The 27,210-nt window shown below is 33.0% G+C and overlaps 1 protein-coding gene across 2 annotated transcripts; it reads right to left on the bottom strand.

Annotated features, from left to right (window-relative positions):
• Nucleotides 1-482: 482 nt before the first annotated feature.
• LOC104232293 (phosphoenolpyruvate carboxylase) lies at nt 483-7,033 on the bottom strand. Of its 2 annotated transcripts, none has more exons than XM_009785463.2 (10): nt 6,948-7,033; nt 5,994-6,181; nt 4,587-4,978; nt 4,416-4,500; nt 3,763-3,985; nt 3,495-3,598; nt 3,309-3,396; nt 2,996-3,150; nt 1,440-2,825; nt 483-1,016 (listed from the first exon to the last, which is right to left on the bottom strand). In XM_009785463.2, the coding sequence occupies exons 2-10, from the start codon at nt 6,159-6,161 to the stop codon at nt 723-725; spliced, it is 2,895 nt and encodes a 964-aa protein (XP_009783765.1). In that variant the 5' UTR covers nt 6,162-6,181; nt 6,948-7,033; the 3' UTR covers nt 483-722. The 2 variants fall into 2 exon arrangements, with proteins under 2 accessions (XP_009783765.1, XP_009783766.1); XM_009785464.2 differs by lacking the exon at nt 6,948-7,033 and adding an exon at nt 6,273-6,359.
• Between the last annotated feature and the right edge of the window lie 20,177 nt (nt 7,034-27,210).

Below are 27,210 nucleotides of genomic sequence, written 5' to 3'. Positions count from 1 at the left end.
TATGCTGGAGTTCTAGTGTACTTATGCTGGAACTCCATCATATTATGCTGGAGTTCCAGCATACTTATCCTGAAACTCCAGTATAATATGTTGGAGTTCAAGCATACTTATGTTGGAACTCCAGTATATTATATTAGCATATTTTTCGGGTTTTGAACAGTGTTTTCGCTCAAATTTATCTTTACATGAAAAGTGGCTAAATTTCGATTACTTTTGAAACTGGACTATTTTTGAACGACCAGTTGTAAATCTGACTATTTTTTAATTTCTCCCAATAAGGGGGTCCAATGACTCTCCTCTGTCCAAAAATTATAGTGTAAATAGAGGAAAAACTCGTTTTCCTCCTGTAATTTGTCACAAGTTCAAATTTTAGGTGTGACCTGCTTTGCACATTAAACAAAACGTTAGATTTTTATCGAATTTTGATGAAATATTCTGAAAAGTAAAATAAAATTTAACTTCCAAAAACAGGTCCATAAAAATGGATCTAAGAAACAACTTGATATTCCATTGAGCCAACAATGAGATTACAGTTCATTTTGGTGAAGTAAACCTCACTCAAATGGAGTCTTATTAGTTTTATCAAACATGATATATAGGGTGGAATAAAAAACTTTCACCACCACAAAACACAACAGAAATGAAAAACATCACCTCTCATAAACCAGAATGATGCTTTTCGAGTATATAAAAATTAGAAAAACACGAACATCAGAATGAGTTTAACCGGTATTCTGCAGTCCAGCAGCAATACCCTTCATCGTCAAGATGAGTGTGTCCTCTAAGCCGGGGGCATATTCACTTGTCGGGTTCAGCTGCACAAGTTCAGCAGCTGACTTTGATTCCATGTAATCCTTGGAAATATGAGGCCTTAGCGTGACATGGTAGTTAGGATCACGTATACGCTTGAGTGTGTAGGCTTGCAACAAGTTTAAGGTTGTGATGTAGGAATCACGCAGCCTGAGTCGTTGTTTCAAGTAGGGGTCTCCCTCCAGAAGATCCTTGTGTCCAGCAATCTATTAAGAAACAACAGTTGGAGCGATCAGATAAACAACAACAATAACAACAACCCAGTGGATTCCCACAAAAGGATCAGGGGAGGGTAGGATGTATGCAGCCTTACCCCTACCCTGGAGGGCAGAGAGGTTGTTTCCGATAGACCCTCAGCTAAAGAAAAGATGAAAGAAGCACTGCTAGCAAGTAATAACAATACAAGATATTAGGAAAACTGAAATAGATCCTTTTTTTAAGAAAAGGATAATCACTTTTTCAGCCGCCCAAAAGAATAATAGCTGGCAAATGTTTGTATATTGAGGCTACCGCCTGTAAATATTTTGGGCCGCTGGCTAAAAATGAAGAGAGCCCTTTAAAAAATGAGTGATAAATCCATGAAGTATAGATCGAGTTTTCTATTAACCAACTCATTCATGAAATGTTACCTGGAGAAGGAGGCTCCTTGTCTCCTCGTAGTTGGACCTCAAAAGCTCACCGAAAGGCAACAAATCTTCTGAAACGAGAAGCTTGTCATACAAAGCTGCAATACCTGGGTTTCCCTTGGCGAACACCATCTCAACCAAGTCAATAGTGACTCTAAAGAATGGCCATTCATTGTACATTTCGTGAAACATGCGAAGGTTTTTTATATCCTTCTCAATGGCATACTTAAATGCCGCTCCAAAGCCAAGCCAGACGGGGAGATGAAACCTAGTTTGCGTCCAGGCAAAGATCCATGGAATAGCTCTGAGTGATTCTATTCCTCCACTAGGTTTACGCTTTGATGGACGGCTCCCAATGTTCATTCGACCATACTCTAGCTCAGGTGTGGCCAAGCGGAAGTACTCAACAAATCGAGGTTCTTTGAATACTATTGACCTATACTTCTCTGTAGCAATAACCGCGATTTCATCCATAAGTGCACGCCATTCAGGTTTTGGAGAGACGGGTGGATGCATCCCATGTTCAAGGGTAGCAGCAGTGAAACGTTGGAGAGTCCTAAAACACAAGTGTTCCTCCCCAAACGATTGCTCGATAACTTCACCCTGAACTGTGACACGGAGAGATCCCTGAATTGTATCTGGTGGCTGAGACAATATAGCAAGATGGGTGGGCCCACCTCCTCTTCCTACTGTACCACCTCTACCGTGGAACATAGTTAGCTTCACACCATGTTCTTTGGCAACTTTTATAAGCTCCTCTTGAGCCTTATATAGCTGCCACGCTGCTGAAAACCGACCAGCATCCTTGCCAGAGTCTGAATACCCAACCATGACCTCTTGTTTGCCATTGATCCGGTTTCTGTACCACTCGATTGAGAACAGACGCGCAACAGCAGCAGGAGCAGACTCCAGATCATCCAATTTTTCGAAAAGTGGAACCACTCGTAAAGGTTGCTTCACATGGCATTCACGCTGTAGGAGCTCAACTGCAAGCACGTCAGAGGGTGCAGTGGCCATTGAGATGATATATGCCCCGAAGCAGTCAGATGGAAGTTCTGCTATGACATGGAGCGTATCCAAAACGTCAGCAATTTCTTCGGTTCTTGGAAGATCAGGTCCAAATAAAGGTCTCTTGCCACTGAGTTCAGAAAGAAGCCACTCCTGTCTACGTTCTTCAGACCACTCTCGATATGAACCGATTTCCAAGTGCTGGGTAATGGCATCAAGGACGTCAGTGTGGCGGTCTGACTCTTGTCTTATGTCAAGTCTCACAAATGAGAGTCCGAAGGTAGAAACTTGTCTAAGAAAATCCAGAAGGCTTCCATCGGCAATGGGGCGATCACCACATTCACAAAGAGATCTGTAGCAGAGTTCAAGAGGTTCCAAGAACTGCATAAAATGTACAACCGCATAAGCATAATATCAGCAAAAAGAATCATTTTATATGATAGATAGCGAAAACATGTGCAACACATTGTCATATTATTGAAGAATAGTAACCGTTCCCCGCTTAATATTAGAATGCTCTTCATATAAAAAGGGTGACAAGTATTATATACCTGCTCAACATTATTATAAGTTGCATCCTCAGGAATATCAGAGATTCCATGAGCTAACATTTGGCGAGTACGCTCACGTGTCTGATACAGCTTATCTCTTACATCGCCAAGAATTACACGGTAAGGTTCACTTGGTGGAATTGTTTTCCAAAATTCTACACATCAAAAGGAAAAGTCGAAAAGTAGAATTACACAATTGCTCCATCCAACAGGGATTGAAAGAGACAACTTGATGCAATTTCTGGAGAATAAACACTAACCAGAATATCAGATGCAAAAAAAAATATATATATATATTTTAAACACTAGTTACCTATGTAGTGCTTGGTGTCCCTCCTTGAGGACCTGTAAAGTTCAGCTGCTCGAACACGAAGGTCATCATTGCAACGCCACATAGATAACTGAAAGAACATACGAGTTAGAAGCATGTAAAAGACCTTGGACCTGACGCAATGCTTCAAGATAGATCAAGATCAAATTTTTTTAAGTTGTTGGATACCTCAAACATGAGTTCCTCTATTTGCGAATAGTACAAATTCGCTGCCATCATTCTTGCTAGTAAGCAGACATCTCTTGTGACCTCAGGAGTCACTCTTGGATTGCCTACATTTAATATTAGACAACAGATGAGTGACAAATATAAGAGGAGTCTTCGCCAAATCTATAAACATAATGTATCAGAATCGAATGTTCCGGAAGTTTGCTTTCACAACTTGCAAGACATAAAATAATTAGGAAATAGTATTATCTAGAGAAAGAAAGAGTACCATCTCGATCACCACCCATCCAAGAGGAGAATTGAATAAGAGGAGCATTGTAAGGAAGTCGTTCATTGATCCCTATGTTTTTTAGAGCTGTGTCAACACGGCGAAGGAACTTTGGAACACCCTTCCAAATAGTTTCATGAAAGTAGCTCATTCCAGCTCTCATTTCATCTTGTGGAGTTGGAGCAGTCCTCCGAATCTCATCAGTGCGGAAAGCAGCTTGAATCTGCCAAAAATTCGCAGATACAATTGTGAAAAGAAACGATGAAGTCATCTTATCAGTAAATCAGGATACACTAAAAGTACAACACATTTACATATAAGGACTCAAGAGAGAAAACAATAATAGTTGCCCTCATCAACCAATTTTACTTGTTTGACATACATGACCTTATTCATGTAGAATACTTATTCAGGATGAAGAATAAAGGAATGAAAATTGAGGAGTCACATTGCTAGAGAAAATAAATAAGTGTATAAGCCCAAACTTTACCAATCTAAATGAAGCAAAAAAGTTGAGATATTGTTCAGTAGAGGTCACTTCATCTGTTATAAGAAGCTTACTAAAGATTTGGATGGTTAACTGAATTAAGATAAAACTGCAGAAATTCATTCAGGGAAAATGACATGCATCAAGTAACTAAACTGATATTTACCTCCCTCTGTAAAGCCTCATCAAGCTCTTGTTTATCATCGGGTGTAATGTCTTTAGTATACAACTGAGCCAAGCAATCTCGGATCCTAAACATAAGAAAAGTCAGACCAAGACAAAATAAAAGATATGTGTAACTGCTTAAGAGAAGAAGAATGGTAATTGAAGAGCAGACCTTCCGTGCTTTTGAAGCAAAGATCTTCGGACAGATTGAGTAGGATGAGCAGTTAAGACTAAATCCACAGTCTGATTTTTCAGAGCATCGAAAACTTCTTGAGGAGACTTTTTCAAATCCCCTACAAGTTTCTTGAAAGTTTCTTCAATATCTGATTCAGTTGTTGCATTGTTCTCATCAGCAAAGTCCCCCCTTTTCAACTTTTGTCGTCGACGGTAGGCGATCTGCACCTCCTCGGCCAAGTTGGCCAAATTAAGCATGTGAGAGAAAGCTTTAGCAATGACAATGGAATCCCCTGGATCCAAACTTGTCAACACATTTCCAAGCTCCTCCAGTTTCTTTGGATCGTGCTTGCCTTCGTATTCCGCAGAAAGTTCATAACATTCTTGGACCTAGAGTCAGATTAAAGAAAAACAAAAAAAAAAGTTTAACATTGACCAGTCTAACAAGTAGTTCTTTCTTCTTTTTAAGATAATCAAGAAATCGGTTGCTTTCAGTTTAGAAACTCGATGGATAATGAGTCCACCCCTCTACCGTTCTCCACTTAAATACCGTATTTGGTTCACTTTTGCCGTTGAAAAAAAACCCCAAGGCCAGTCTTATAACTAGCTATTAATTGATATATGCTGATGAAGTGCAATCAACTCAAAGGATACTTCAGTCAACACTAAGTTTAGCATCTCAAATGACTTAAATTTTTTGAATATTTCAACTGCATAAGTCAAACTACCCAAACAACAACCAATATTTGAGTAATCCACCAACCATTTAGCATTTTTCAAATATAAAGACCTACTAATATTTAAGTTCAACTCTATCAAAACAACCATAAAGATCCAATCTTTAGCTTAAAATAAGAGAAAATTTGAAAATAGAACATTCTCCTCCCACTCCTTTAGGTACAAAATACCCTTTAACTTACAAATGTTAAAGACTGAATTTTTATGTTCAACTCTATCAAAACAGCCATAAAGATTCAATTTTTAGCTTCAAACAACAGAAAAGATCCAAAAAAAAAGAACATTCTCACCCCCCCCTCCCCCCAACAAAATCCAATTCAATCTTGTTTATCCAAAAACCAAGTAAAATCACTGGAACTTGCAAACAACAACAACAAACCCAGTGCAATTACACACGTGGGGTCTGGGAGGGGTCTGGGGAGGGTAATAAATGACCAACAATTGGCTAATTATTAATTGCCTTAATTGCACATAATTCCTTAAATAACAGAACCAGAATGTGGCAATGTTGCTCGGACTCTCCGAAAATGTTGTTGGGTGCGTGCCACATACTCCAAAAGTAGTGTATTTTTGGAGGATCCAACGCGGGTGCGGCAACATTCTGGAGAGTCTGCCCAACATGAGCGGCAATAACAATAGGAGGGGGGGGGGGACAGATAATGCATACCGTTTCCTTAAGATCTTCCCCATGTAAATCCTGAAGAATATCAAGAAACCGATCCAAAAGCAAAGCATCATACTCAACCAACTTATCATCCTCAGAAACTTTGCCAGGAACCAATGCCCTTAACTGTGCATCAATTGATGCCAATTTCTCCAAATTCCGTGTCGCCATTTTTCACACTATCAACAAACCTGCAAAAAAAAAAAACCCCAGATGGCAGTTTAGTTAAATTCTTGTACGGATCCAAGATTTAAACTTTATGAGTTTGGGTTCGAATTTTACCACTGTTCTTTTGATTTAAGGGATCGAAATCAATTATCTATACTTATTTAGTGAATCTTATAATGCATATATACAGTGTTACTAATATTGATGGATTTACAAAATCAAAAATGTTGAGGAGACATCTTGAAAGTGAAAGGAGAGGGATCCAAGATTTGGAATTGAGAAATGATAAATGAGTAAAAATTTATTTTATATACATAACAATTGTGAAATTTCCAAAAAATGTAAAAAAAATATATATATATATATAATAATAATTCAAGTGAAAATGAGACTTAAAAATTTAGAGTTTTTTTTTTTTTTGACATAAATACAATTGGAGCTATTTTTGAATTTTTATGAGTTACGTGAAGTAAAAAATTTGATTTTTTAAAAAGTTTTTTAAATTTTCGAAAAATCCCGAAACTTAATTTCATGTAAAATTAGAATTTTCATGGTCAAATTCTGATTCCACAAAAAATAAAAAGTTTCCAAAAAAAAAAAAAATATTATGGCCAAACAGATACTAAAACATATAATTTACAATTTATACATGGTGTTATTGAAAAAAAAAATAGGTACAATTGAATTTGCTAGAGAAAGTGAAGATTTAAGTTATTAGCATTGAAACTAAAAAAATGAAAAAAAATTGAATCTTGATAAGTGAAAGTAGTAGAAAAAAAAAAGACATACCCAATAATTTCTTTCCTACAAGTGGACAATTATTGAGTTTGAAGGGAAGAGATTTGATGTAAAAGGAGTGTATAAATTTAGCTATATATAGATGGAGAGACTCATCCCCACTATCCTTTTGTACCTTATTATATTAAATAAATAATATTTTTATATTGGATTTAATTTATTGAATTTAATTGATTGGCTAAGTTCACGCCCCCAGTTAAGTTTAAAAGGATGTAAGTCAGAAGGTCAGCTTCAGTTAAAGTGTATTTTGGTTTTATTTTCTATATGGAATATGCCTTTTAAGATATTTCATTACTTACATTTTATTTTCTCTTTCCTAGTTCTCTTATGTAATACAATTTTTTTAGAAAAATAAAATAAAATTGCGAAGAGGGCCAAATTTATTCATGTACTGTCTGAAATTGAGCAAGTTTGTCTTTTATCAAACTTTTTGTCTAATATTAACTCCCGTCAGAAAAAAGTTTCATTTTTGCCCTTGACCCCTAATGAAACTTCAAACTAAGAGTCATTTTAATTTATCGTCAAAATTTAAAAGTTTAGGTTTTTTTTTTCTCGAAGAATTTGGACACGTGGAATTTACCTTTTTAGGAGCGTTGTTAATGATGAGGGCAGATTTAAGAGAATTTGCTAATGGAAATGCATGAAGGCCCAAAAATTTAATGGAAGGTATAATTAAGCAATTCTGAATAGCAAAAAAAAAAAAAAAAAAAAAGACCGACCGTCTTTTCCTACATTTTAGTAAAGTCTATTTAATAGTTTAATCTTATAGGTGAAGTGTTATTGTACCCGGGGCGGATTTAGGTGATCAGAAGGGGCAGAGGCGGATCCAGAATTTTAAAGTTATGGGTTCCTACACAATTCTTAAGTTAATATACAACAATAACTTGATTAACGGACTGGATTCCAAACTAAATATTCTTATATATTTAATGATTTTTTCAATACAAATACCGAATTTAGACAAAAGTTACTGGGTTCACCGGAACCCGTATCTAATTCTCTGGATCCGCCCCTGGAAGGGGGTGCAATGTTATTGTCCATATAAGATAAAATCTGGTTTGTACATCTATATATTATTTTTTGAATTCTCTTGATATAGCCTAAAGGCATAGCTCCGTGGCCTAAGAGGTTCAAAACTTTTGTTAGATTGTTGGTTCAATTCCCATTGGCATATATATATATATATATATATACTAGTTTCTACGAACGTGTATTGCACGTTAATAATGACACATAATTATTTAGTCATTATACGAAATAACAACAAATTAAAATGTCAAAATATCATTACATTAGCATATACGTAGATTCAAAATGATTGAATATATTTAAAAGGATATCCTTCATTTTCTAGATGCGAAAGTTGAATTCTGGGATAAACACATGTTTGGAACCACATTAATCCATCAAGATTTCTGCATATATGACGTTATTGTCAAAGCTTCTACAAATCATCCTTATACCATTACATAAGATATTTAACGGATTTAAGTTTCTCAGTAGCATAATATGTACATTATTCTTCAAAACCAACTTGTATGCAATAGAAGTTCAATTTAACTTTGTTTAGAAACGTACAAGACACTAACAAACATAAGAAATAATGAACTTGTCAAAGTATTTGTGTGGTGGAAGGCTATTTAGTGTTAAAGTATTGAAGTATTTTTTCTGATATTAGTTGTTGGTATCATCTTCCACTGAATCGACACTGAGAAACGTTTTACTTTTACCTGGGAACTTAGTAATCAACGTCTCATTTAGTTGATCAATATATTCAGTTTTGCAAGCCAAGATAGCTCTTTCTGTCATGTATGTTACATAACTTTCATTTTATTTAATGAGGAAAATATTTTTCTTATTAAGTGATCTTTACCACTAATACACCATTGGCCTTGATAACTAATTATTTAGAAGAAGGACCAAATCATCTTTTATTGTATGCCCTTCTCTACTTTCGACATGAAGCAATAAATCACTGGATGCTGGATCTTTTGTTGCTTTCGTATTTCTTATTAGCTAATTTTTTTTTATTTAGCTATAAGTATGATTTTACCAAGCTAGCATTAATAGTTGCTACTCTCGTCGATTTTGGAGCTATTTGTTGAACTTGACAAAAATCACCTCCAAAAATTATTACTTTTCTACAAATCATCGTCATCCATTATATCTCTGAAGCTCCTAAGAACTGTTTTGACCGCCTAATACTTTGTCATTAGCGTTTCATCCTAAATTATCAACTTTTCCTTCCTTATTAGTTTAGCATCATTGGTTTGCTTTGACATATTTATAATGATCGTTTCAGTTGTTTGAAGAGCAATTCTAGAGTGAGCTATATGATCTCTGATAAAGTTGTTGCTACTATACAACTTGTTGTTATGCCTCTTGGTCTTACATTTGCAGGTAATGCCTGATATAGAAATATCTTTTCGGTTCCTCCAGGGCCATCTACAAATTAAGAACAATCTCATTCAATCGGAATTGACTCTTTGCAATATAGTTTTCAAAACTTGTTTTTGTTCATATAAAAGAGGCCACAAAAGTGTATTATTACTTCTCCTAGAATTATAGTCTTTCAATAAATCATAATCAATCTTTTATATATACTAAGTACTGAATAATTGAGAAGTGCTCTAAGTAATAATGCTAGATCAAGTAGAAGAAGATACGATTGTTGAAAACTTACTGCTATTGCAACAAAAGAAGTATATATCAAGCATAATATAATTCCATTAACATACCTTTCTTTCCTTCCTACAAAATTTATTTTAATTAGCGTACAATATTAAACGTTATATAATCCTGATTTATAAGTAATCTATATACTATATCTACCTGAAATTTGTGTTCGTGTTGCCTATGGTTTATCAAAAGAATTTATATAATCATTTAACTTAAAAAAATACCAGTTGTAAACTAGGGTCGTGGATGACCATCCTGGATCCCCCTCGGACTCAGTGTGCCCAGAAAGGCTCCTGGCAAAGAAACCAATGTCAAATAGAGAAAGGTACCGCCCGTACGCCGCAGATAGGAGGAGCGCCCCGAGACGCAATCTACCTCGCAACGATCGGAGAATGGATCGAGGACAATATCCTCGAGGAATCGTTAATAGAGCCATATTCGACGGGGACACAATGCCAGCGAAGGTGCCTCGCTCATCAAGATACAATTTCAACATCGCTGTATTAGACATCATGTTTACCGTCAACGAAACCAGGGATACCAGATGGCCTAGACCTATTCAGCAGAATCCCTCTTAGAGGAATCACAACTTGGTGTGTTAACTGTATAACAAGGGCGGCAGCGGGGCTGAGGATGGTCACCAGCTCTGAAGGAAAAAAGCCAAGTCATTCAACAAAAATCACCGCCGAGAACTGACGAGCGACCGAATTTAAGTTCAGTCCCACGTGGGGAAGGCGGCCAGGAAGAACGAAGCAAACAGGCCACATCGTATTACCACGATAGTGGAGGGGCGAAGACACTTCCTAGGAACTCATAAAAGGGAGAGCAAAAATACTTGTTACCAGAGAAAGGCGGATCTAGGTATATATCCCGAGGATGCCCTCATAATCAGTAGAGAGGGCACCGATACCTTGTCTCGGCCTCACACTGATGCACTGGTAACTTTCTTTCTCACTCAATCCATTTTAAATAAAACATATGCTCATGAATTCAGGTGGCTGGATCAATGCTGTCGGGTCGAGGGTAAGAGGGCGGCTCGGATCGCCGGGTCAAATCACTCTCGCCTCTCAAATTTTTGGCGGGTTCCAAATGGCGGTCACAACGACAAGGAGAAAGACCGTTCTCTCAGTTCAGTGTGGCTGGCCCCGACCGGACAACCGAGTCCCGTATCATCAAAAGAGGCGCAAGGCACGAACGCCTTATTCTGACGACCGCGGACGCACCGCGTGAGGGCAGTCCTGTCCCCCCTTTGCCAAAAGGCTGAAATTCCACGCAGGGGACGGAATTAAAATCGTCGGCAGAAAGCAACATGCGGCAAGAGGAAAAGTTCGCATCACATAACGCATCGCCGGCACTAATATCTCCACTCTCGAAAGAGTCAAAGGGTAAGCGAACCATGTTTTCGGTCAAGCCCGATCGAACACAGTAGAGGGCTGTACTAGAGTCCTCGCTCCAAAACGGCAGGGACATATCGGACCTGGGAACATGACCTGCGCACCCCGCGGTAAGATAAAACTACCCCCTCCTTCGTTATTTTACACTAACCTGCATGCAGACACCCGACCAGGGCATCTGGAAGTGTCAACGCTACCCGAAGATCCCAAGGCCTTAACAGCACCCGTCGCACTCTTTTCCCTCGGCCGGACTTTCGCCCCGAAGAAGGTCTCGCCAGCGAGGTTCTTAGCGGAGCAACGTGCCTCCTGGGAAGGATTCAACAAGCCTACCGGACTTTCTTCGCAATCAACCCCATATCGGGAAAGGACAAACGAGGTCCCAATGGGAAATCATGTACCGGGCCAACGATCAAAGGAACCGTGCCCGCGCGGGCCGAGCTCACAACAACGAAACAACATGTATTTTCACCAAGCAATTCAAGAATATCTTTCAACATCTCGTACTCCAAAAAGGAAAATTTCAGCATGCTCACGACAAGGATTCCCTCTACCGAATACGTCCTGAAATACTCGGAGACTTAGCGTCGACAATTTGGCAGCTGCACGACCTCAGGGTCGGAACTCGGGGCTTATAAGGCCCCAACGAGGCAATTTTGAGCTCACGAATAATAGCCTTCGAGCCTATTTTCAGCATATGATAAAGAACATTAAGTGTCAATTATCGTTATTGCTATCTTGTTGTACCATTTGAACAATAAATGATATCATGTTTCATAATAGGAAGTTCTTAATATTATTATTTAGTTGAAAAAAATGATTTGGCGTAAATCTTCAAATAATTAGATACTAATTTACAAAGAGTTAGAAGGTCTACCGATAGTAACAAAGAGTTAGAGATCTAATGATTATGTGATATGTTCAAAGCTATATATCAAGATAACTTGTTGCAAATAGAGTGATTCAAAAAGTAAATTAAGTATAACTTCTAGCTTGATAATGAACACATACGTCACCAAACAGGAAAAGAGATATAAATATTTTGTGCTCATATTGCTAGAATTGAACAAAATTATATGTAGAGAGACATATATAGTATTTTTTTTTACCAATTGAAAATATGTAGACATATATATTATTAACTATTGTTCATATACATCAACTAACTATTTCGACAAATACATAAGTTATTTAAGTAGTCACCTCAAATAAATTCTTTTGTACCTAAGAAATTATTTCAGAAACTCCAAATTATTTGTCTAATATATATATAACCCACAGGTATTGTTGATTTTGAATCTTAGGAAGCATAGAAGGGATGTTCCAAATTACGTATTAGCCAAGAGTAATTTTACGAATTTATTAAGTTTAAACAAAAATAGAAAGAAAGATATTGGAATCGTAGTCTACCATAGTTCCTTCCAATTTTGGGGTTTTGTCTTTCTTCGTTTGGTTCACGTAGGATTCCTAACGTGTAGTATTATATTCTAAAATTAATAGGATTATAAGGTTAATGTTAAGAATTTCGATTATGTCTTTTTATTGTGAGTTATTATATTTAATACTATAAGGTTATTTTTGTAAACCGATATTGTATTCATATTTTTATAATAATATAGATAGATATAGATATAGATATAGATATATGTATATATATAAAACTTTTTAATACATCACACTACATACCAAAAAATCGAATATATTAGATGTATAGTGCGCTCACAATTGCTATTCATACACCACATCCACCAAGGGTAGAATATGTATTTGCATATTGTAAAATAAGTACTAAAAGACAAAAGAGAAAAAACAAGAACAAATTTCAAAAATAATTATAACTTTTATTGCACCTTTTAACAAATAAATAACAAGGCTAAGCCTTTGCTTGGATAATGTTGTGTTACCTTATAATTCGTAAATATAAGGAGTAGCTCTTATTATTCTCAATATTCCATTAATATATAACACAAATTTGTACATATTTAATTGTTAAGTCATAGTATTTTTTTTTACCATTCTTAAATCACATATAGCTGATTAATATATAATTTAATCTTAATTCTTGATTCAACCATGGTAAAGTAGTATGTAAATATAAATTCTTACCCTGGAAAAATGATGGCAAAAAGGTTTTTCAGAAAGATGAAATTTATATTTGAAATGACTAATATAAATTATGAATAATCGAGCAATTATGCATTTAAAAATTGGAAGAAAAAAAAAAGTCCTATTCGGTGCCACTCATCAATTCATTATTGATATTTAAGTATTTGTGATACAAATAATTAAATTAAATGAATTTTTATACATGCATGACGGGATGTAAGAATCTTGCAACTGGTTAGCATATAGGGATGATTCAGGCCAGACAACATATATCGACCAACCCTATTCACTCTAATAAAATATAAAAAATTATTCGTTTTTTTTTGTTAACCAGGGAATTCGTATCTGCTATCACTCGGGTGCATGCGCTCTAGGTAAACCTCACTTTGATATAATAGCTCGCAAATTATATTGGAAAGGTAAATTACAGTACTAGACAAGCCTCGTAGGACGAGCTCGACTAAGAAAGCATGCAGGCAGTTTCGAACATGCGGCTTCCCATTCGAGGAATCTCCTGCTCAACCAATTTGACCACCCTTGCGGGTCGATTTAATTTGTTACTTTTAGATTTTTCTAAAGAAATTTGCTCAATGCGAAAGTAATATTATACATCTTTAGTGTATATATATCTTTAGTGTAAAGAATTTTTACCATTATCAGATATATTCAAATTAGTTTTTGGCAAGTCCACCTTCTTACGTGATACAAACTTAATAATAGTCAGACGACCCAATATAATTGGTCTTGTATATACTTGTAATAATAAATTGTTTAGTGGTTGTCTAATGAATAATGAATCGTGACGGGGTATTAGGTTTAGCTAAAAAATATAATCTATATATACATTAAAGCAAGAAAGTTACCATATATAATTGACATTTTGGTTAAGCCAAGTGGCAAGCTAATAAATGTTAATAGTATATGGTAATTTTATTTTATATTTGACTATTTTAGTTAAATACAAATATTATATATATAATTAAAAGATAATTTTGAATTTATAGATAAAGTTCTAAAATTCGAATTTAAATCTATATCTATATATCTATATATATATTAAAGCAAGAAAGTTACCATATATAATTGACATTATGGTTAAGCCAAGTGGCAAGCTAATAAATGTCAATAGTATATGATAACTTTATTCTATATTTGACTATTTTAGTTAAATACAAATATATATATTTATATATATATATATATATATATATATATATATATACGGAATTTAAATTAAAAGATAATTTTGAATTTATAGATAAAGTTCTAAAATTCAAATTTAAATTAAAAATAAAATTTATCTTTTTTTTATCATGTTATCATACTTAATTTGGTTAATGATCATATACAATCATGTTAGGAACTTTTGTTATTTTTTCTAATTATTTAAATACTACTTTGCCTCTAGCAAAAAAAAATTACTCCATATAATTATAAAACTCTTTCACATTTAAAATCCTATAAGTATAGTTCTTTGAAACACTGTAGCTAGATTTGAATAAAACGAAATTCTTTTAAAATAAATGTAATATATAGGCTAAACGTCTATGTTTATCTAAATAATAAAAAAGAGTTTACAAAACCAAATAAAATAGAAGAAATGGTTAATTTTTTTCACGTAGTTAATATTCAATGCTTATTTATATTTACTGACAAAATATAAATTTTAAGATTATTTACATACAATCCAAATAACTTAAATATTTGATATGATTAGTGTTCGTGCATTCGCGCGGGTACTAATACTAGTTAACTATATATATAGAAGACCTAAAAAATTAATTAAAAGGTTCCTACTTCAATAGTGAGTTGATATTACGATATAACCTTTTCGCTTATTGATATCAATAGAACAAATTTATTTTGTTTTTATTAAATAAGTCACAGTACAATCACAATATATTAAGATTTAACTTAACTGTCTAATTTGACATAATTTATTACTCTCTCCTTTTCATTTTATGTAAAGGTAATCTTATCATTCTCATTTTACTCTTAGCAACATGACTTTGGTACGCACTTGATATAATTAAATTAGTTCTTTCACAAGGCCAGCCAGAAAATAAAAATTTATGTAGAACTCTCACTCTCACTCATTTAATAGGATAATTTTGATATTTTACATATTAAAAGTCTATCAATTTCTTAAAAGATGAAAAAAGTAAAACTTTCCTTCTCCTTTTTCTTTTATGCTGGGTTTTCTTTTATTCAATCTTTGTTGTTTCTGCTCCTAATTATACTAGAAGAACTTGTTGAATTCTCGGGGATTCGCCTAATTTTATTTATCACGGTGTGAGCGAAATATCATTAAGGACAATGTCCTTGACATGCTTCAAGCTAATCTTATTCTCCGTAATCCAATTTTTCCAACAATATTTTGGGGACAAAACTAAATAGAAAAGTGTGAAACCTAAATAAAATTGATGGAATCTATTCCATATATGAAGATGTAAAAAACAAAGATATTTTTTTTAAGTCTTAGTTTTGGTATGAAGTTACAATCAGAGAGCATAATGGGGAGTGACAAGAAGAGGAGACCAACTTGCCAACTACCAAGAGACAATAACAAAAGACATTATTGTAGTTAAGTCAACCATGAATATGTAAGGTGCCCAAGTTCTTGCTTGGAGGTGTTTCTTTTTTCTCATATTCGGTATTTGTATTCGGTTCCGATTAGTATAGATTCGCATCATATAAGGTCAATTAATAGAGAAAATACTTTAACAGAACTTTTTTCCATTCAGAGATCAAACCTAAAACTTCCGATTAAGAGTAGAGAGCTCATATCCATCCTACCTACCACAATCCTGGCTGATTTTCTTGAGGTATTGCATATTGCGATATGTACTACTCATTCGTTAATGGTTTCGCGTCCTATAAGCCCTGTTAAATGAAAAAACGCTCCTACCAGAATTTTTTTTCCTTTTCAGAGCGCAAAACTGAGGTCTCTGGTTAAGGATTGAGAGATCATGTCCATCCTACCATAATCCTAGCAGATTTTCTTGAGGTATTGCATATTGCCATATACTTTTGTCGTGTCATATAAGCCTTACTCAATGGAAAAACTCTCCTATCAGATTTTTTTTTTTTAATTTTCAGAGCGCGAACCTGAGACCTCTGATTACAGATTGAGAGATCATATTCATCCTACCATAATCCCAGCAAATTTTCTTGAGGTATTGCATACTGCCATACACTACTCATTCGTTAATGATTTCACGTCGTATAAATCTATTAAAGGAGAAAACGCTTTTACTAGATTTTTTTTATTTTATAGCTCGAACCCGATACTTTTGATTAAGGATTGAAAGATTCTATTCATTCTACCACAACTCGGATTTTCTTGAGGTATCGCATATTGCCATATACTACTGATCCGTCAATTTTGAAGAAAAAAAAAACCATTTTTGCATATGTTTTCTAGAAGAATCATTTCAGCATATTCTTATATTCTTAGTCAAACATGAATATGCTCAACTCTATGAATTAAAGTGACCGTTTTATTTGAAAATTAGTGATCGGTGATCTTTTGACTTAGGGGAAATAAAATATTGATAAGTTCAATGAATTATTACACTCATTATTGACTAATTTAATTGTTGAACTCAACTTATCAGTCCAACTAGAGCTTTCAAAACTGAGACACATAAGCTGAATATTGAATATTAAAAGCTCATTATGAGAATCTAAATAATGTCGTCACATTCCTCAACATTTAAGCACCAAATAGAAATATTTTATTTTATTTTTAATTTAAATGGAGCGAATAAGAATTTATATAGTCGATCTTAATTTATTTGGGATTAAATATTGTCATTATACTATAAAAAGTGGTTGGTGGGGTGAGATCTGCTTTAGTTAATTCTTTTCGTCAAGTAGAACTAAGAGGTCATTTGATACATGGGATAAGGATAATAATCTGTGGATATAATTTGAGATTGTATTTATTTTATATTTGGATATAATCATTAGCTAAGTTTGGGATAAATTTTATACCAAAATAGTAAGATTAAATATCTCATAAAAAAGGTAGAATATCTAATCCGATGGAATATTCTGGAATATCCAACCATTGTACCAAAAGACACTTAAATGTATTCTTCGATATATGCCTAGTCTAGCTACAATTAAAAAGTCTATTCCCGAGAATTTTTTATAATAATTGAATGTCATTGGAAGAAAAATATTTGGAAAAAATCTCAAGAAATGATGAAGGGGGCTCGAACCTGTATATATATGAAAAATTTACTACATTACTATAAATAATTAATCTTACACCCAATATAATCAAATAAATTATACGTAAAATCTCAAATTCGAATATATATTATTAAAATTCTGAATTCGCCTCTGAACGAGATCGAGTCGGGTGGAAGTTGGCTTCTATGGAACAAGATTGGAGCTCACAAGTTTCGATCCGCATAAACCGGCAACAGAACATGTGTTATCGCCTATGGATCCAAACTTTCAAAAATATTTAATTATCGTCCTTTTATAAATTACAATAAGAGCCTGTTTGGAAAGTCATTTTGGAAATTGATTTGATAATTGAGTGTAATTACACAGATTAACATATTTGTTTGGCCAAGTAATTACTTGGTCAGCATGAGTTGCTTTTTAGTTTCTTTCCTTTTTGTTTTATTTTAATTTATTTTCTTTATAACTTTTTATTTCTATTATTTTAATTTTTAATTTTATTTTTACTTTTTAATTTCTTTTGAAATTTTAAAATATATTTTTCTTTGTACATTATTTATCTTTTGTTTCTCTATCTTTACTTTTTGTGAGTCCACATAATTGCTTATATTTTATTTTTTATTTTTTGAAACTACACCTCCTAATATTAGAAATAATGAGTCATTAACAAACTTGACATATAATGAGTGATGCAATTAAAGTGGAATTTCGCTGTTGAATGTGGTTATAAACTTGTCATGTTTCCTAATCTTAAGTTGTAGTGGAACTTACTATATTATGTCGGAATTTGACATATGTTAAATTTATTTTGAAATTGTGTTATATTCATAGTTCTAATTTACTTGTTTTAGTAGTATTGGTTCACATTGCATGTCGTTCATTTTTTAGAGAGAATTAATAGATTAATTTTGTGAAATATTTGACTAATATTATGATATTATATTTATAAATTAATTTGTTTTATCAAACATGAATTTTCTGATGTTCTTACAAAACATATATTTTTAATTTTTGTAAGTATCTAAACTAAATATTATTAATTTTAAAAATATATATAAATTATTTTTATAATATTAGTTATAAATATATGATTACTAAATTAATGTATATTCACGAAAAAATATACATCATAAATACCAAATGTATATCATTTATACTTATAAAAATTTATAGGCATATATTTATTATGTTAACTTTTAAGTTTTAATAATTACTTAACTTAATTGTGTAATTACACTTGTGCAACCAAATAGTAAACATATAATTACACTATAATTATACTATAACAAATAAACAGGTCGTCGTAATTACATAACTGTGTAATTACTAGTTGTGTAAACATGGTGACTTTCCAAACAGGCTTTTGTCATAAATTCATGTTTTGAATATTCCGAGACACTATCCCAATTCAACAATGAATGTGCACTAACTTTTAAACTTTTGAGATTATCTTTAGCACATAAAAGTAAATAATTTATATTAAAAAAAAATTCAATTCATACATAAAACTAAATATTAAAATTAAACTTGTGGCAACTTCATTACAATCTTCTTTTGTTTATTCTTTTTGGCGTCTTCAAAAGTATATACTTTTGTAAGAGATAATTAGGATTCATTTGCCTAATCAAATTTTGCATTCATTGGAATTGGTTTTAAGCCAAAGATTCATGGTTATTCCCCTATATCTTAAATTCATTATTTAGTAATTTTCTACTATATGTATGTAAAATATTGGAAAAATAATACTGTATAGCCGCTTTCAAAATAATAGCTAAAAATGTATATATTTTTTTATATATATACATTCTGTATGTTATATACAAAAATTATATACAAATTTTATACACTTTTTAGCTACTGAACGTAAATAGTTTCTGGCACGAGCTAGAAGTGATAATACTCCTAAAATATTTTGAACTAGTCGAAGAGGCAAGAGTTAATATGGAATTTAGTAAATAACTCTCTTTTTATTTCTCTTGCAACGGATGGACCTTTTAGACCACGGTTTAAATATCCTATTTTAGCAAAATAAAAATTTTAAGAAAAAAAATTGTTAGACCATCGTCTTAAATTTTGTAAATTATTGCAAACCTTAGACCAGAGTCTAATATTTTCTGAGCAAAGTAAAATAGGAACAAAATCTAAAGAGTGAGCTAAAAAAGGGACATTTGCGTAAATGGTCCAGTCATCTACTGGAGTTTGCCCATTGGGCTTCCAAATCCCTATGGGCTTAATTATTATTTGAAGTATTAACGCAAATAACCGCCCACCTAATAACTTAAACTAATAATAATCTGGAATGTATAATATATATTCTATTCATATATAATATGTATATCACCTCGGAAAAGTATTATGTATAAATTATACATAATCTCTCTCTCTCTCTCTCTCTCTCATATATATATATATATATATATATATATATATATATATATATATATATATATATAGCCTCGGAAAAGTAGACAGTAAATTTAGCTGGCTATTTGTGTAAAAATCCCGTTTATTTATTGCAATATCTCACAAGGTCAGAGAGCAACCGGTAAGAATTTTGAAGCCCAGCAGAATATATTATAATACTGAAGAGGGAAATATAAAATTTAAAAAAAGGACAAGTGCACAGATAGCCATTCTCAAGAATGCTATTTAGAGATTAGCCAGTATTTATTTTGTCAATTTTAAACTAAAAATCTTAACTTCGGAATAATTCAGAACATTTTGTCCTAAAAATTAAACTGGAAAATTAAAATTCAGAATGCACTAGCTAATTCCTAAATAACGACCCTCTAAAGTGGCTACCTGGTGTCATTTCTACTATAAGAAAAGGGCAATCCCGTACCATATCGCCCCGTAACTCTTTGACATTTGTACCTCACATCGGGCCCAATGATAGCCCAATAATCTTTTGTTGGGCTGTCCAATCCTTTAACTCAAGTGTAAATCATTCCCAGACCCAAGTGCCTCATTTTAGATAGAAATGACATAGGTAGCCTGTTTAAAGGACTGCTATTTAGGAATTAGCGAACGTGTCTTGAATTTTAATGTTTTAGTTCAATTTCCGGGACAAATGTGTCCTGAATTGTCCTGAAATTAGAAATTTTAATTCAAATCTATACGACAAAATAAATACTGGCTAATCTTTAAATAACAACCCTAAAAATGGTTGTTTGTATACTTCTTCCGCCCCGTTCACAAGAAAATTCTCTCTATCATATCTCAAATAGCGTAAAATGTAGTAGATTTTTCCTCTATTAAGTCGATCGAGTTAGACAATTTGGAATTGGAAAAGTATGATTAATTATTTAACTGATGTATCAAGGCAAGTGTTGGAGATGACAATTAGGCATGGGCTCATAATAAAGCATAACTAGAAATTAGACAATTAAAATTTAAACATAATTTAAGACATCGACAAATTAGACATTAACGATAAAATCAGAAATACTATAAATAAATTGAATAATTTCCACCAAATAAATAAATAAATTAAAGTTGTAATTGTGATTACAAAGGGTTGCATGTCCATGCTCATGCACATAATTGAGGTACTTATTTACCATTAAACAACAACCTTAACAAGTAATTTTGGGTTCGAGGATGGAAATAATTTTTTTCCGGTAGAGAGCGTTTTATGTTTTTTAGTTAACCTACTCGATGCGAATACAAATTAGTTGAATTACTGGACCTTTCTTACTGGTGATTAAAAAAGAATTACTATTCTCAAACAGTAACTCGACCAAATTCCCTCTTTAATTTGTCTCTTTCAAATGGAATTTCTTGCTCAAACCTACTTTAAATCACATCAATTAAATCAAATCATTAAAATTACTTATCACATATTTTCTTGATTAATCACTACAAGGAATTCACTCTTGACTTTTTCGTACTATGCAATCGTCACATATATTTTTCTTGATCTATCGCTACAATTTCTCTTGGCTTTTCTTCGTTATACATTGAATCAAAGATTAATCATATTTAAAGTTTAAATAATTACAAAGTTAAATAAAAGTCAAATTAATTTTTGAACATTAGCTAGATAGCTACACATGTCCCATAGAGCTCCTATTTATGTCTATTTTTCTCTCTAAATCTTGATTTAGATAATTTTAATGTTATACCAATACTTACATGGTAGCCTCATGAGTTTTTTTTTTTTTTTTTTTTTTTTTTTTTTATAAGCTTCAAGCTAATTGTCACTTCAATATTAAGTTGAGCTGGTAAAGAATATCCTATTTAGGATAAGCATTATTATATTTGAAATAATAATTTAGTAGTTTAAGATGCTTACTCCAGTACATGTACTCCTTAATTTGGAATTATTTGCAAATTATAAGTGACTGATAGTAACCATTTAATATGCAGAAGAAATAGATAAATGACTCAAATATAGGTTAATTACTTTATTTAACAAAGTGAAAATAACTTAGTGTATAGAAATGAATAATAGGAAGTGGGGACTAAATATACTTATTTTGAATGTACAGCTAATTATCGATCGATTCAAATCAGAATAAAGTTGATTAAAACTTCTTAACAAACATTTTCCTGATTCAGCTGTGAGATTATTTAAAAAAAGTACTATCTTTTTAAGAAACTGAAAAGTGATTTATGTAATCAAAGAAAGACTTAGAATTTGCACTATATTAAATTAAATATATCAATTTTAAATAAAATGATTTAAACAAGGAGACTTCAATTAATAAGCCAGTACTTAAACATACGATATTAATTTCTATTCACTTAGGGCTCGTTTGGTACGAGGGATAAGGGATAATTAATTCCGGAATTAAACTTGAGATGAGTTTATCCTATGTTTGGTTGGGGTAAAATTGCAGTATTACTAATCCCGGTATTAGTTATCCTGTGATTGTAGTATTTTTTTATCCCCTATGGGAGGATGTATAACTAATCCTGGGATAACTAATCCCCTGATAATTAATCTCGGGATAACTTCTTTCCAACCAAACGACCCCTTACACTATACACTTATATCATCTGGTTAAGGTGACTTACAATAACAAATAATTTTGCAAGTGTTAATCTAGAAAACAAAATAAACATGTCATAGATACCCGATTAAAATTAGAGGTGTAGCCGGGATTTGAAGTTTATGAGTTCTGAATTTAGCACAAAATTCATAGCTCGTCTTAGTTACTAGATTCACAGTTAAATATTTATACATATTTGATGAATTTCCTAGTACAAATATAATATTTATGCAAAAGTGACAGGATTCTGCTTATCTAATAGGCTAGCTCCGTTTCTAATTAAAATATACCATGGTGTGAAAATAATATTTTTTTTCAGTGTACATAAATCAAATCCTAAACAAAATAATTAAGAAGTCCAAACACTTTGCTTGTTAGGTAAAGAGTCGCCATAAATTATGTTTTATTTATTTTCTATTGTTAATACTACAATTTCTTTCACACCATAAAAAGAACAAAAGTTCCATTAACCAATAATAATTTACGTAGTCGTGTTCACATGGAATTTCGCCCTTTTCCATGATATTTGAGTTGTACTAAATTGGATTTATTGTTCAAATACAACAAAATTTTACATGGGAAGAGAAGCCAATAAACAAAACTAAATTCCATAGAAAGCTTGATTGTGTTGGGCTGTGAGGTTATAAATACTTATTCGCATCGGGAGTTTACACTTAACTATTGTATCTCCTTTTCAAAACTGTTGTAATTATAGTTTTCTTAAGCCGAGCGTCTATCAGAAACAACTTCTACCTATCTTCACAAAGTAGGATAAAGTTTGCGAACATACTACCCTCCCCAGACGCCACTTGGGATTATGTATATACGGGCTATGTTATTGTTGTTATTGTTGAGTTTATACTTAACTAAACAATTAATCTTAAAAATCAACAAATCAAAGCAGAATTGCATATCAATTAATCATGGTTAAGCGTTTAAAAATGTATATGCAAGATATATATCTTATTATATTTATTAGCTTAGTATAAACATACGATGCGAGTAAATCTTTACCTGTGTGTAGAGTTGTGGAGAGTGAGTTCAAAGATAGTGTGACTTTCTTTTTGTTTGTGACAATTGATTACCTAAAAAAAGTATAGTTCCCATTTATTGGCTTAGTTTTGGATACACTACTAGAAATCTATCTAAAATTATCCAAAAATACCGATCGAAATCAATCGAAAATCTAGAAAAGTCGATCGATTTTTGACCGACTTTAATCCGTCGAAAATAAATTGGTCGGTAAAAAGTAGCGACAGAAGTCGGTCGCAATTTCCGACCGATTTCGATCGGTAAATCAATTTTCACAAACGACCCAAAAAGAAAAAATCTACCGAAAAAACGAAGTCGGTCGGTATTTTTCGACCGAATTCGATCGATTTTTTTAATTATGCAATTAAAAAATGCACCATCTGGGACTCGTTTGTACTATGGTAGGATACTATTCTACCACTAGACTATTGGTACATCTTGGTTTAAGACTTTCTTTTAATTTATTTGTACTCCTTAATAACCGGCCAATTTCGGTCAGTTTTATTAAAAATGTAAAATTACCGACCGAAATCGTTCGTTTTTTTAAATCGACTGTCGGTCGATTTTTTGAATAGTAGTTTTAATTTATTTTATATGAAAAACCGACCGATTTCGGCCAGTTTCTTAAAAAATAAATTTCATGCGATGCTAAAATAGTTTCCCGCATATTTGTGCCCAAAAAAACTGACCGAAGTCGCTCAGTTCCGTAAAAAAAATTAAAAAATAAAATATTTTGGAAAATCGATTCAGTTTTTCGATCAATTTTTTGACGGATCGAAGTCGATCGATTGAACGCGGTCGGTTTTGACCGAATTTCTAGTGTTAAATTTGGAAAGTGTTTCAAATTTAAGTGTGAAATGAGATGATAGAAAGATACATGCACTCAGCACTTACTGCAGAAAAATTTGACAACTTAGCATAAAATCAGGAAGCAGTCTTTGACAATTCAAGAAGCTTCTCAAAGGCAAAAAATTTTAAACGTCAATATTTCCGCGTGAAGTAACGGTAGATTAGTAGGCGGAAGCATTAAAGTAACCGGTAAAATTATTTTCGCGTGACTTATAGATTACGGGTTCGAACCGTGAAATCAACTATTAATATTTGTATGAAGGTAAGTTGTCTATATCACACTCCTTGGGATGCGGTCCTTACCCGTGTCTTGCATGACGCGCGATATTTTGTGCATCGAGTTGCTCTTTGTAGTAGATTAGTTAACATTTTTACAAGATTATCGACTTTTTTAATTATAAATATTTACTTATAATTATCTTATAAGTGAGCCGTTTATATAAATATTTTTTAGATCATACATGAATAAAACTTAGCTAGTGTTTGGACATAGATTTGGTATAAACTTGAATATTTGAGTTTTTGAAGATGAGATAAAAAAAAAATAATTGAAAGTTGAAATTGTATTTGGACATTTTACTTGAAAAGAATTTGAAGTTCTGTGAGTAGAAAACTTCAAAAACTACTCTAGAGCTATTTTTTAGAATTTGAAGATTTTGTTTTCAAAATTCCGCCAAAATTAAAAATGGTTAAAATCTATAAACAAATAGATATTTGAAAATAAAATTTAAAAAAAAAGCTCCTAAATTTTATGGTCAAACGGGAGCTTAAACTCTAGTGAAGATGAAGAACAAATTATACTAAGGCAAATCAATAAAAACAAATATATCCTGGAAAGATATATTAAAACAAAAAAATGTAGGGACAAAGGAAAAGAAAAGGAAAGAGCCACAAACAAGAACAAAAACAAAAACATGAGTGACAAAGCACAGCAATATATTAGTTGGATAATACTATCATTAAGCATTATGAACAGTGCATGTTAATTAATAGTGATGCTAATGACACTATATTTCTTGACAATTATATTGGATGTATTAGGAAAATATTATTAGTGCTACAGCTGTAATACTCAACGAGGGTAAAATTTATGGCATAAGTACGTGTCGATCATGAGAAAGTTCTCGCCACTATCAAAGAATATAGTAGAATGGATAAGATTTAATCAGAGATCTCACATGAGTACGGCCTCTAGAAATATATATATTTTTTTGATAGTGAACATTTTTTCTTCAAATGACCTTAGTGCGACGCGAATCTTGATTAATTAGATTAATGAATTTTTTGAATACGAAATGGTTAATAATAATAAAAAGTTGTCGCCATAGGGGTGTTGGAAAATTCTACTATATATAAAATATATCTATGGTGAGACCAACAAGTTTACTTAATCATATCTGCTTATTATATAAAGCAAGGATCTTGGGAGTCAACTGAATAAAATCCCATATTATGATATTTGCCTGCCTTTCCACTACAGGTAAATGTTTATAATATTCAAATACTTGAAGCATAGTGAAATTTTAGGGGACGGTCTAGTGGTTAATTAAAAGACTGTTTGGTCGGTACTGGTTATGAGATGGTGAATGATAGTAGTTGGTTATGATAGTCAGTGACGAAGTCAGGAATTTACTCAAGGGTGTTCAAACTTGAAAGAAGTAAAAAATATTCTCCGAGAAAGAGTGTTCAATATGTGTTATATACCTCTAAAATCTAATATTTTATCTATATACGTAGTGTAATTTTCTAACGAAGGGTGATCAGTTGACCACCTTTTATAATATATAGCTTCGCCCATGGTGATAGTTGTGCAGTAGTGACTAGCGGTTGTAATGGTTGATGAAGGTGGCTGGTAGCGATGGTCGTGCAGTGATGGCTGATTGTGCTCACGGTAATAAGGTGATGGTTGGTAATACAATATACTATAATAACTGACTCTGATACCAACTGTCACAAGCCGAACCCTTTTAAAGCGTCAGCGATACACAAATAGCTCGTGCGAGTCCCACCTCACTACAAGCCATCCTTCTCTTATCTCACATTACTTGGCACGACCCTGTGACTATGCTGAAGCTAGCCTTAGAGGCTTAGCTTCTCTTGTACCGCTCATTTAATGTTAAGGTTTCAATGTCTTGTTGATATATTCATGTTGCCATATTCGTGTGGCGTATTTCATATCCTGGGTTTTGTCCTTGTGCATTGATGAAATCAGCTGGATTCACTCGACAATACACCATGCAATTGATTCAGAGTGAGGAATTTACAAAGAGAAATGAGAGGAGATGAGGTGAAGAAGATGAATGTCTGCAATTCTCATTGAAGTCACTAAAAACACACGTGAGTGGGCATTTATAAGTGCCACATCTAACCGCCTCTAACTAACTATCTTTTAAGGGCAGAACTTTCTAACTTTGACACATAGGTCCCTCAACTTACTTTTGTGTGTAACTAGTCTATATTACAATACTCCCCTTCAAGCTAGTGGGTGAAACACATTGATCACACCAAGTTTGAACAAAAGGAAATGATGTTGTGCTGATCCCAAACCATTGGTCATAAGGTCTGCCAATTGTAGATTAGTAGAAATGTATTGTGGTGCCAATTGCCCCGTCTTGATTTTTTCTCGAACAAAAGGACAATCTATCTCAATATGCTTAGTTCTTTCATGAAAGATGGTATTGGTTGCTAATTTGCAGAGCAGTCTTACTGTCATAATGCAAAGGAACTGGTTGATGCACATGGACTTGAAGCTCTTTCAGCAGTCCTAAAAACTATATAATTTCTGCAGCAGCTGCTGCTAGACTCCTGTATTCTACTTTTGTTGAACTTCGGCTCATAGTTTGTTGCTTCTTGGACTTCCAGGAAAGCAAGGAATCACCTAATTTAATGATATGCCCTGTGACTGATCTCCTAGTATTTGGACAGGAGGCCCAATCAGAATCATAATAAGCAGATAGACTGTTGATAAGGCCTGTGCTTGGTAAAATTCCAAGGCTTGGGGATGAT

This window comes from Nicotiana sylvestris, chromosome 8 (assembly GCF_000393655.2).
Source record: "Nicotiana sylvestris chromosome 8, ASM39365v2, whole genome shotgun sequence".
NCBI lineage: Eukaryota > Viridiplantae > Streptophyta > Magnoliopsida > Solanales > Solanaceae > Nicotiana > Nicotiana sylvestris.
Note: the sequence above shows the minus strand (reverse complement) of the source record. Positions and strands in the feature narration are given on the sequence as shown.